This window comes from Dromiciops gliroides, chromosome 2, assembly GCF_019393635.1.
Source record: "Dromiciops gliroides isolate mDroGli1 chromosome 2, mDroGli1.pri, whole genome shotgun sequence".
Classification (NCBI taxonomy): Eukaryota; Metazoa; Chordata; class Mammalia; order Microbiotheria; family Microbiotheriidae; genus Dromiciops; species Dromiciops gliroides.
This window is the reverse complement of record NC_057862.1, coordinates 429,614,859-429,627,010: the sequence shown is the minus strand read 5'-3', so window position 1 is coordinate 429,627,010 and position 12,152 is coordinate 429,614,859. Positions and strand designations below refer to the sequence as shown.

The following is a 12,152-nucleotide window of genomic DNA, read 5'->3' as shown; positions in this document are numbered from 1 at the left end:
AATTTTCTCACTCCCCCTAGCCTCTCCACTCTTCAAGGAGTTTACATTCTCTCTGGGACAGCCATGTAAATAATTGCATATAATACAATTACTAATAATATATGTACAGTAAGGAAGGATCCTTCCTTAGGAAAACTAAGATGATTCACTCTTTGCTTAGCATTTAGGACCTTCCACCATCTAGAAATAATAGCTAGCATTTATAAAGCACTGTAAGATTTTCAAAGCACTTCACATATGTTATTTAATTTGTTCTATGTGCTGCCTTGTCTTCCCCAACTTACCTCACATTAATCCCCTTCATCTATTATAAACTCTGAACAAACCTGACAATTCCATCCCCCAAATCATCACATTCCTTTCTCCTTCTGTGCTTTGCTAATGCTGTTTCCTATACCTAGAAGGCAGGCAGGATGATACAAAGACATACAGTGGAATATAATGGTATGAACACTGGACATTGGGGCAAGAGGTTCCAAGTTTAAATCCCAGCTTGATACCTTGTAGCCATGGGCAAGTTCTTCAACCTCCCTCCTTTATTATCTGCAAAGTAAGAGAGCCAGATCCCTCTTGGTTGGTAATGAGCTTCCCTCTCAGACCTCACACTGCCAGTACTCTTTACTGCACCTCTAATGAAATTACCATATAATATTGTATATCATGTATTAGAGGCAGCTAAGTAGCATTTCAGATAGACTGCTGGACTTGGAGTCAGGAAAACCTGAAATACTTACTGACTGTGTGACCCTGGGCTAGTCCTTTAACTTTTCTTAAGCTCAATTTACTTATCTGTAAAATAGCATCTACCTCACAGGGTTGGCATGAGGAACAATGAAATAATGTGTAAAGTGCACTGTAAACTTAAAATGCAACATACATGTCAGCTATTATTATTGTTATCATTATTCTTGTCTTATTGCTCTACTGGGTTGTAAGCTCTTTGAGAGCAGGGGCTGTATCTCTCCCCACAACCAGCAGAGTGCTCCAAGTGTCTACATGTTGGCAATAAATGATGTTGCCAAAATGAATGAATGACAGCAACCAGCTAAAGGAGGCAAGGCTAGGGTCACTGGTGCACAAATTGAGTACAGCATTATAGCTGCCCACAGAATGTGACTTTAAAAGTGGCAGAAACAGCCCCAGACCCTAAAATATTTTCTCTATCAACCTGTGTAAATGCTCAAAATTCTGTCATCAAAGAATCATTCTTTTGAATCATGAAAGGTTGGGTTTTCTTTCTTATTTTTTAACTTTCATAATTCCTCTGTCAAAATCTGAATCTTTCTGAAATGGTTGACCTGTTAAGTCTTATGAACTAACACCTGAATGGGGGTTACTTTAGTAAATCTTCTTCAACTGAAACACTGAAGAGAGAGCAAAACCCTATGGGAAGGTGACATGAACCAGGCCTTTGGAGCAGAGGGGGAACAAGATCATAATACTGAGGAGGAGGGTGCTGACAGATGAGGTTGGTCACATCAATGGCTGCCTTGCTCATTCCAATCCATCTTCCATTTTGCCACTAAAGTGGCACAGGTCTGGTTGTGTTACCCCCACCCACTACCATCTTCCTCACCCACCCTCCCCAACACATACTCAGTAAATTTCAGTTGCTTCCTATTGCCTCCAGGAGCAAATACAAAATGCTGTTTGACATTCAAAGCCCTTCATCACCTAACCATTCCTACCTTTCCAGTCTTCTTACACCTAACTCAGCAGCATATACCCTTCTAGCCAGTGACATGAGTCTCCTGCCTGTTCCATGAACAAGAAACCTCATCTCTTGGTTCTGGGTATTTTCTCTGATACCTTCCCCCTGCTTGGAATGCTCTCCCTCCTGCACTCTTATTACTGACCTCCGTAGCTTCCTTTAAATCCCAAGTAAAGTCTCACCTACAGTCAATCTTCCCTAACTCCTCTGAATCCCAGGACCTTCCCTCAGTCAATTATTTCCTATTATAGCTTGTTCCTAGTATACAGCTTGTTTTGTATAAATTTGTTTAGATGTCATCTCTCTCATTAGATTATAAGATCCTTGAGAGCAGGACTGTCTTTTGCCTCTTTTGGTATCACCAGTGCTTAGCACAATGCCTGGCACAAAGATGGCACTAATAAACATTTGATTGATTGAAGTCTGCATTATACATCCCTGTTCTTTGTACCTAAATGTTGAAGCATGAAGTCTGGTATTACTGAAGCCATAGAATCAGGCTGCTTGAGGGATTCAGGCACCACAGGGAAGAAATGTTTATTTTTACCCAGGAGAGGCTTTGGGGGGGGCAGGGCAATGAGGGTTAAGTGACTTGCCCAGCATCACACAGCTAGTAAGTGTCAAGTGTCTGAGGCCGGATTTTAACTCAGGTCCTCCTGAATCCAGGGCCAGTGCTTTATCCACTGCACCACCTAGCTTCCCCCTTTTAATGGCTTTCTACTGGTATATCAAAGGTGCTTCTATGGGGCCATATATACCAAGGGTCAAGACTTACCCAAACTTTCTAGCATTTGGTAATTCCGATTAGAAGATAGCACAGTTGCCCAATACTCAACCTCTATGTGACAAGCCAAAGACTTGGCCTACTATCAAATGAGCCTAGAGTCTCTCGGCCCTCTCTGAAAGTTCCACGTAGCCCAAGAACTAATTGAATTTTAAGGAGGAGAAGCCATCTTTCTATGAGCACTAGGTAGTGGCTAAAGAAGTACTTTGAGATTTCACTAACCTTTCCCTTTTTGCAGATCCAGTTTTGAAGCGTAGATATGGGAAGAAGCTCAAATGTCATCTAATCCAATGCCCTACTAAACAGACATCCCTTCTAAATTCTCAGGGTCATAGATTTAGAGATAAAAGAAACTTCGAGGGCTATCAAATCCAACCTTTCATTTTACACATAAGAAAACCAAGGCCTAGAAAGGTTAAGTGATCTGGCCAAAGTCAAATAGCTAGTGTATGAGGCAGGTCTGTCTGATTCCAAGTCCACTGCACTCTCCATTGTAGAACACCGTATCCCTGACTAGTCAACATCTAACCTGATGTGAGAGAAGTCTGAACTCACTGGTGGCTAGATGGTTGATTCCCTTTAATGTAAAAAAAAAAAAAAAAAAGTCCAATCTTGTTTGACAAGAAGGAAGCCCAGGAGGGCAAAAATAGATCTATTGAAACAAATCCACTCAGCCTCAGCACTTTTTTTTTCCTGGAAAAGATCATACAAGGCATTTAATGGCTTCATCACATTCCACCTCTCTTCATTAAAAGGATGGTTCCAATTTTCCAATACTTAATTCTAACATCCAGGAAACTTCATTGCTAGAGAAAACACCTCAAACATACCATTAAGAACATGTGGTTTACAAAAATTGCTCTTTCCAGGTTCCACTGTAGCAATGAGCTGCATCTCTGTTCTTAGTCACCCTGAAGTCTGCACCTAGAAATAACAGTTTACTGCAAATCCCTAACTTTAAACACACTCCTGGCCTTTTTCTCCCAAGCACCAGGGATTAAAAAAAAGTTTTAACGAGCTGCTTTTTTCATTTCTATTTCTAATTTTAAAATGAAATTCATTTTAATGAGAGAAGGAAGATGGATAAGATGAATGGAACATTGCTCTTTGAAGCTTTCATTGAATTCAACTTAGTGGTATGGTCATCCTAATTTGTCTGTTGTACATACTCAAAAATGGTACTCCCTAACCATTCGGAAATCAGAAAAGCAATCTAGCTTTTCAAGTGTGATTTCATAATAATCAATTGCCTGATTTTCTCAAGTATGTCTCCTAGCTTAAGATATGACTTTTTGGCAGTAATCTTCAATGGGGGTACTATGAATAAGCAGGGTCATTGCTCCTGCCAAAGCTCCTTCATATTTATCTAGTGTAAATCCCTGGTAGTTCTGCATTCGGTAGATTCGGTAACCTACCCAACCTCCTTTTTGATGAGGGCATGCCCACACTGGCTAACATCTGTCACTAAGGTAGTGAGGCCAATATTTTCAGAAGCGTGTGCAATGGGTGTGCCCCAGCAACATGCACAATTGTGTAGCCCTGCAGGATCTGAGAACGCCTGCCCCACCCCCCATGGCAGAATGTTTTCTGAAAATAACTCTCCTAGCAGATGAGGTACAAGCAGGGGCCAAAACCCTAGATGTTCCTCTGATTCAACCAGCTTGACTGTCATCTCCCATAGCACACCTGCCTCCCAAACCACCGACAGCTAACACTTCACAATCAAATATTTCCACTTGAAGGGATTTGTCCTGCTGGCCACAGTTGTTTCAGCTAGGTTTGAAGACTGCCCACATTTGACTTGTAAGGGGAAAAATAACTGAAACCTGCCTGGAAGACCATTAGGTTAGCTATTTTAAGGATGTGGAAAACAAAAAGAAATTTCTTTAGCTGAAGATGAGAATACCTGAAATTGAGTTCTACTTGCATGCCTCATGTCCTCTGGCTGATTCAGCTACATTCCCTACATGGGGACGGATATCGTTACCAATTAAATAGAAACAGAAGGTACACACATATTATTCCTCCTGCACAGTGGGCAGCTAAGTGTAGCCTTTGCAGATCAGATCACCAGTATCCATTCACAAAGAAGAAACAAAGCCACAACAAACCCAGTTCTAGCTGAATGGGATATGACTCACTGCTGAGGATGCTTGCATTGCTGGTAACCCCATCTCAGACGCTCGATCATCCAGGAGCAGTGGTTAAATGATTAGCAGTCTGCCTGGCCTGGAAGCTGTTCCATCCAGTGCTTATTAAGAGAGGGTTTCCAGTGTGATCTCAGTCTGGCATTCCAAGATGTCAAAAGGAAAACCAGTCAAGTCTGCATCCTTTTTTGTCAAAAATACAAGTAGAGCACTTCAGCACATCATCCTTTCACCCTTGATATACAGGATGGGATAGGGATAAAGTCTGCAACCCACCAATGATTATTTTTATAATAACAATCCCTTCTGATAACTGGTGATCTTACAGATTTCTATACAGCATGAATCTTTCAATCCTAGAATGTGCCCAACTTTTTTATCATAAAATTATTTTTTATTATTTTCCAGTTACATGTAAGATAGTTTTCAACATTTGTTTTGTTTTGTTTTGGGGCAGGGCAATGAGGGTTAAGTGACTTGCTCAGGGTCACACAGCTAGTAAGTGTCAAGCGTCTGAGGCTGGATTTGAACTCAGATCCTCCTGAATCTAGGGCCAGTGCTTAATCCACTGTGCCACCTAACTGCCCCCTCACCACTTGCTTTTTATAACACTTCTAGTTCCAAATTTTTCTTCTCTCTTCCTCCCTTCCCTCCCCCTTCCCAAGAGAGAAAACAATCTGATATAGGTTATACATGTTCAATCACATTAAACATTAGTCATGTTGTGAGAGAAGAATCAGAACAAAAGAGGAAAACCTCAAAAAAGAAAAAGAAACAACAAAAAAGTAGAAATAGTATGGTTCAATCTGCATTCAGAATCCACAGTTCTTTTTTCTAGATGTGAAGAACATTTTCCATCAAGAGTCCTTTGAAAGTGTCTTAGATCATCGTATTGCTGAGAAGAGCTAAGTCTATCACAGTTGATCATCACACAATGTTGCTGTTACTGTGTACAATGTTCTACTGCTTCTGCCTACTTCACTCAGCATCAGTCCACTTAAGTCCTTCCAGGTTTTTCTGAAATTTGCCTGCTCATCATTTCTTATAGCACAATAGTATTCCATTTACATTCATATATCACAACTTGTTCAGCTATTCCCCAATTGATGGACATCCCCTTGATTTCTACTTCTTTTCCCACCACAAAGAGAGCTGCTGTAAATATTTTTGTATGTGTGGGTCTTTTTCCCTTTTTGAGATCTCTTTGGGATACAGATCAAGTAGTGATATTACTGGGTCAAAGGGTACGCACATAATACGTCCAATTGATGTGATAGATAACCTAACCCACTACATCTTGTCTCTAGCCCATGGAAAACTAAACTACAACCATCTCAGTAAATGTGCTGGTGTATAATACAAAGCCACAAGCCAATTTCCACAGATAGGGAGGAAACAAATCTCAAGACAGGTCTCCACAAGTCAATACTGAGTGGACCATAAGATGTCACTGGTATGACTGACATTTCTTCTTTAGCTTTTCCTCTTACCTCAAACACTTCCTCATCCAGGATCCTGGTGCCAAATACAATGATCCCATTGACATCAATGATGGGGTGGTCACTCCGGTCCAAGAATTTGGTTGTCTTCTTTTTACAGTCCAATACCAAAGTCACATTTTTCTTTTGAACACTAATAGCTATTCTGTGCCACCTGCAAAAAAATAACACCGATGGATTCATTAAACTTAACTTGGCATTCCCTATGAGAGAACTGATCTGTGCCTGAAGTATCCCTAAGTAAAGAACCATGCTAAGTATTAATACAGGTGTTTTGTAATGGACACATCTATTTTTGGCAGTCATAAGTGTCTAAGTAAGTAAGACTTTCTACCTTGTACCCAAATTCTGGCAACTATCTTCCCTAGGTACAGCCTGGAGCATGGTACAGTTGATAAGGGGTCAGAGGACCTCAGTTCAAATCCTAGCTCTGCTATTTTAATACCTATGGAATCATGTGGAAAGTCATTTAACCTCTTTTGAGGTTGAACAAGATGTCCTTTTAGGTCCCTTCAGGATCAAAATCTATAATCCTAAAATCTAACTGAAGTTACTTTCCCACAAATATATGCAGCGTGAATAAAGGGGACCAACTAAGAATGTGAATGGTTCAGAGTACTCCATCCCAATTCCTAGAAAAACAAATCAAGTTGGGGAAGCTAGGCAGTGCAGTGGATAAAGCACTGGCCCTGGATTCAAGAGGACCTGGGTTCAAATCCGGCCTCAGACACTTGACACTTACTAGCTGTGGAACCCTAGGCAAGCCACTTAACCCTCATTGCCCTGAAGAAACAAAAAATCAAGTTAGAAGCCCTTCCAGTGGTAGGTTTATTAGTGTCATCTTCCTATTAGCAGAATGACCCATTTTTCTTATCATTATTACTCTGAACACTAGACTGAACTGTTCAGGTGGGAAATGGCCACCTTGTGTATAGAAGATACTCCTGGTATGGTATGAGTTGGACAATAAGGCCTCCCAGCTTTAACTCTTTATGGGCCTTCAAAGAGCACCATGACTGATTTGATCTGTAACTTACAAAAACCGAACAGCCACATTCCCCAGGATATGTATTTAAAGAATCATAAAGTGTTAGGGTTCTGGGAGAGAAATAAACGATATTAAACCCAACCCTCTTATTTTCCACATGAGATCCATGACTATCTAATAACAGAACCAGGGCTTTAGTTCAGGTCTCCTACCTTCTAGCTCATTGTTCTTTCCACTGAAGTACACTGTCATATCTATATAAAGTTCAATAGGATAAAATATGCATAATAATAATCAAATATGCATAATAATAATGGGATCAAATACACATTTAAGAGCATAGATCATCCAGCTGTGACAGTATGGCAAGGTGGAATTACTGTTGGACTTGGAATTTGAAAACCTGAGGTTAGTTCTAGACTCTGACATGTAATAGTTCTGTGTTTTCAGGCAAGTCATTCAACTACTATAGGTCTCAGCTATAAAATGGTTGTAATAATAATTGTATCACCTACTTACTTCATGGTACTGTTCTGAGGAAAGTACTTTGTAAACATAAAATGCTATATAAATGTGAGCTATTATCACATATCCAACAACTACTGAGTAGAATCAGCTAATCCAGTGATTGTAGTTGGAAAAAAAATCAACTACCAATTATCCTAAATTCCACTTACTTGCCATCTGATAAGTTAATGCCCCTGAAGAGTGGATAGTCCTCTGGCCCGGGTTTCCCCATGTGGTCCTCATAGAGGAAGACGGGAGACCGGCCCATCTCCAGGCCAATCTGCTGGATCCCCTGCTCATTATAAATGGAGACCAGGAAGGCCTGGTTGCCCTTTTTGGCTTTTACAGTGGTTAGAATGGAGAAGTCCTCAGGAAATGATGAAGCTGAAACAGAAAGAAAACAAGCAAGACTTCAATGTCTCAATAGTAAATTCTTAATCTTGAGGGTGAATTCCATCACTTGTCACATAAATTGTTCTTCTTTAAAGGCTTTAGGTTCAAAAGGAAGTGAAGGAGGAGTTATCAAAATCCAGGGGTACTCAGCCAGAAATATCAGCCTTGTCCTCTCTGCTTATCAGAGTTGGCCAGGGATAGTCAGGGCACTATAACAAGGTGTGAGTTGAGGAACCTATTACTGAAAGAAAGGAGCAGGTGCCTTTGGTTTGAGTACTTTAGTACTTCACAATACTACAGTTTTTCTGAATTACTGTGGTTCAGTTTTCCAGACACAGGAAAACTTCACCTTGAGGAACCTAATGGACCCCCAAACTTCATTATACCTTGCAGGGTAGGAAAGTAAAGAGAGAGTTGGTAATACAAATCCCTGCAGCTGATATGTTAGTGCCCTCTGGTGATTAAGCATCATAGCAGTTCTTACAAGGTACCTTTCCTAGTTCAAGGCACTGGGGCAAGGGCACACAGCTGAGAAGGCAGAAGGGAAATTCAAGAGAGTTTGATAATCTGCTAAAATCTAAAGGGGAGGACAAAGAGATTAGAAATTCCACACAAAACACCAATTAAGCCATTATTGATCTTAACACAGGGTGAGTGACTTCTTGGGATTCCAAGGAAGGGAAAGGAGAAATCACAGAAAATGTCACACCTGGCTTATTCACAGTCAGTTCCCCCAAAACATGGCTGTAAACGCAACTATCATTTCTTTAAATCAGTACCTACAGTTAAGATTTTTTAAAAAATTCAACTCTGTAGTCTCATCCAACAGAGACCAAATTTTCCTGTGGTTGACTCACTCAATCCTTCCACACCTTTGTGTGCTAGACCATCAACTGGGTGGCTTCATGGAGAAACTGTCCATGGTTGGTTGATTAGGACCCCGTGATAATGAGGTAAAGATTTGACCTTGAATTGCCAGAGGACAGTTAACTTTGCTGTGTATGGCCATAGACTAACCCCCTTACTTTTAGTAACACTGCCTTAATCAATAGGGAAAAAATGAAAAGTTCACATAGTAAGGGAAGTTATGAAGAAAGACCTGATTTTATTGAAGATTCAACTGCAGATACCATCACTCTTCCTAATAATGGTGGTGGGCTGCCACTCAGGAACACACTTGTCTTGCCCGCAGTCACATGCATGCTGTTATTAGCAAGAGGAATTGCTGGAGGACCAGAACCTTTTAATCTTGATGGGTACCCCATATGATGGGGGAATCTATTTTCTGCTACCCTGTTTAGCCACAGTAAACCAGTCACTCTTCTGAAGCCCTCCCTGAGTGGTTATTCTGAACCCTGGCTTTATGAGGCATAATTTAGCCTCTAAGTTACCATGGGTTTGGGAGGAAATGAGTTAAACAATAAATGGATACAGTTTGACATACCACAAACATTTCTGAAGTAAATGCCTATGTTGCACAAAGGCCCAGCCAATTATGCTCTACAGTCATTGCTTTTCCCATTTTCTTGTTTTACGGGGTTCATCCTGCCTCTCACTTTATATTCCACTCCTATATCCTGTTAATTCCAGACACGTTTCTGTTTGGGATAAGCTAAGACGCTGGGAAATTATGGAGCCCACATTCTCGAGTATGATATACAGTTCAGTTCCACTAGCCTAGATATGTTGCCAGTTCATTAAAATGCTGTTTCTTTCCCTCTCTCTTTTTAAAATCTCCATGGTAACGAATTTGCTCAGTTCAAATAAACTGAAAGGATAAATTATGTTTAACATTAATCTGTCTCTTGGCAAAATAACAATGGATTTAGTGTCACTGTTAGAAATGGTCTATTCTATGCATTGACATGTGCATGGGATTTTAACTGGTACGTTTTATAATCTATGGCATCTATACAGCTGGGAAATATGATTGTACTTTTAAAAATATATGCTTCCTACTTTATTTTGCTGGGGAAATGTGACACTTTGGGATAACTCTCATCTGGGGATTCAGTTAACTCATTCATGAAGCCCTCTGTAGTATCTCAGTTTCACCAAATGATGAGACTGCAACACCTGCTTGCCTGTTCCAGGCACACAGTAGGTGGCCAATAAATATATGTTGAATGAAATAATACTGCACTAGTGAGAAAAGTTATTGGATACATTGATTCATCATGTAGCTTGAGGAAACAAGGTAACAGTCTAAGCTTGAAGCACCTGGACCCAGCCAGAGCCACCAGTTCACACGCAGCCTTCATCCTTTCCAAAAATTCATGGCAGATTTTGGGGGTGAGGGAAGTGTGAGGTCTCTTTGGAAGGCACTGAGGGTCTCAGTGGAGGAGAAAGATGCCATCTGGCACAGTTCTTAAAAGCTGAGGATTTGACCTGAGGCCAAGTTTCCACAAGCCTTGCCAGGGATGCTGAAGGCTTAACTAATCCCCTAGACAGTATTAGTCACTGTCTCAAAGTGAATTGTAAAAAAAAAAAAAAAATGGTGTTGAAACATCTCCTAGAGGCTAGGAATGCTGCAGAAGCAACTTTCCTCATTTAAGGACTAGTTAGGGGAGAGAAGAGCCTTCTGATGTCTCTGCCAAGGAATGGGTGGACCTTAAAGCAGATTTAATCAAGGCTGACCATGGTTAGTCAGTGTTAGTTCTTATCTTAACACAGACGAGGTAGAAAGTGAAGAGCTAAGTAGAGTTAGCCTTGAATATGTTGAGGGAAGGAGAGTATGGAATAGGCAACCATCAGGACACTGTTCCTTGTAAAGGTACCAAGAAATGTTCCCCTTATCTCAAAATATTTCCTTCATCCATCTACAAAGTGTCTGAAATTCCATCATTATCAATTCATTCTTGTAGGATGACACATTGCTTCTAAGCAGCCTCTTTTAAAATGCAAATGGAAGGGGTAACAAATTCAGACCAAATTAGTTTACCAGCTGGATTTCCTTCATGATGATGAATGAGTCAGTAAAAACAGGACACAAAGGAGATGGAATGCTGATCATAGGGAGCTAGGGAGTAGGATTCTGGAGCAGAGGATGCCACTATCCAGACAAAGCAAACAAAATGCAGGATAGGAGTGAAGGGGGTGTACCTGAATCCCAGGTAAACTAGAGAAAAAAGGCATCTGGGAAGGCATTTTAAGAATAGTAATGGCTACCATTTAAGGTTTACAAAATGCCTTACAAATCTTATCTCATTTAATCTTCACAAAAACTCTGGGAGGCAAGGGGTGTTATTATTCCCATTTTATGGAAGAGGGAACTAAAGCAGGCAGAGGCTAATTGATTTGCCTTAGGTGACAGAGCTAGTAAGTGTCTGAAGCCATATTTGAATTCAGATCTTTCTGCCTCCAGTTTTAGAGCTCTATTCACTGTGTCATTCAGCCACTTTAAAAAGATATCCTCTTCCTTAATCCTCTTCCTGGTAATGAAAGTGTTCTTGCCTTCTAATGGGAATTCTGAATGCAGATTTCTGCCATATTTTTTAATCCAAGGAAAATTTCATCAGGGTACTGACTAGCAAATTAATTTACCTAGGATAAGCAGCATGAAATGTGACCTTGATTTAGTTGGAGTGGGACAGTAGCTTCCACCAGGTCATCAGGAGGCATTCCCCCAGGGTACTGTGAATTGGAGCAAGATGGAGTCAGATAGAGAGGAGTTCAGTCCAGGTGCAGCCTTGAGCAGGAGATGAAACAATTGTTGGCTTTCTATTTTAACTAATTATCTTGCCGACTGGGTCCTGAGTCTAGTTGTTTCTCTGCTGCTAAAGGACCACAAGTGTCATTGATACAGAATGTAAGCTCCTAGATAGCAAGGATTGTTTCATTTTTGTCTCCATATCTTTAGTGCCTCTCAGAGAACCTAGCATAATAGGCATTTAATAAATGCTCATTGATTTATTGCCCTCTACACTTCAGCATCCTTGGTCAAACTCTGGTTTCCTTGTCAAGGGACAACTCTAAATTTCACTTCGTATTCAAAAAGCTATAGATAAATCATTTACTTCCTCCCTAGGTAGTAGGAGTTTTTCTCATTGGGAGATAGGGATGTGATGCTTTGCAGATTACCAAATGCCATCAGTCTTCAAAAAGTCAGAAGAAGTAATGGAGT

The 12,152-nt window shown here is 40.5% G+C and overlaps 1 protein-coding gene across 1 annotated transcript in view; it reads right to left on the bottom strand.

Annotated features, from left to right (window-relative positions):
- Positions 1 to 12,152, bottom strand: part of COL5A1 (collagen type V alpha 1 chain) — a 298,612-nt gene that overhangs the window by 196,943 nt on the left and 89,517 nt on the right. Inside the window, exons 3-4 of the mRNA XM_043985817.1 lie at positions 7,807 to 8,020; positions 6,133 to 6,295 (exon numbers count right to left, since the gene is read on the bottom strand). Coding sequence (XP_043841752.1) covers positions 6,133 to 6,295; positions 7,807 to 8,020 — 377 coding nt within the window. The remainder of the gene's footprint in view (positions 1 to 6,132; positions 6,296 to 7,806; positions 8,021 to 12,152) is intronic.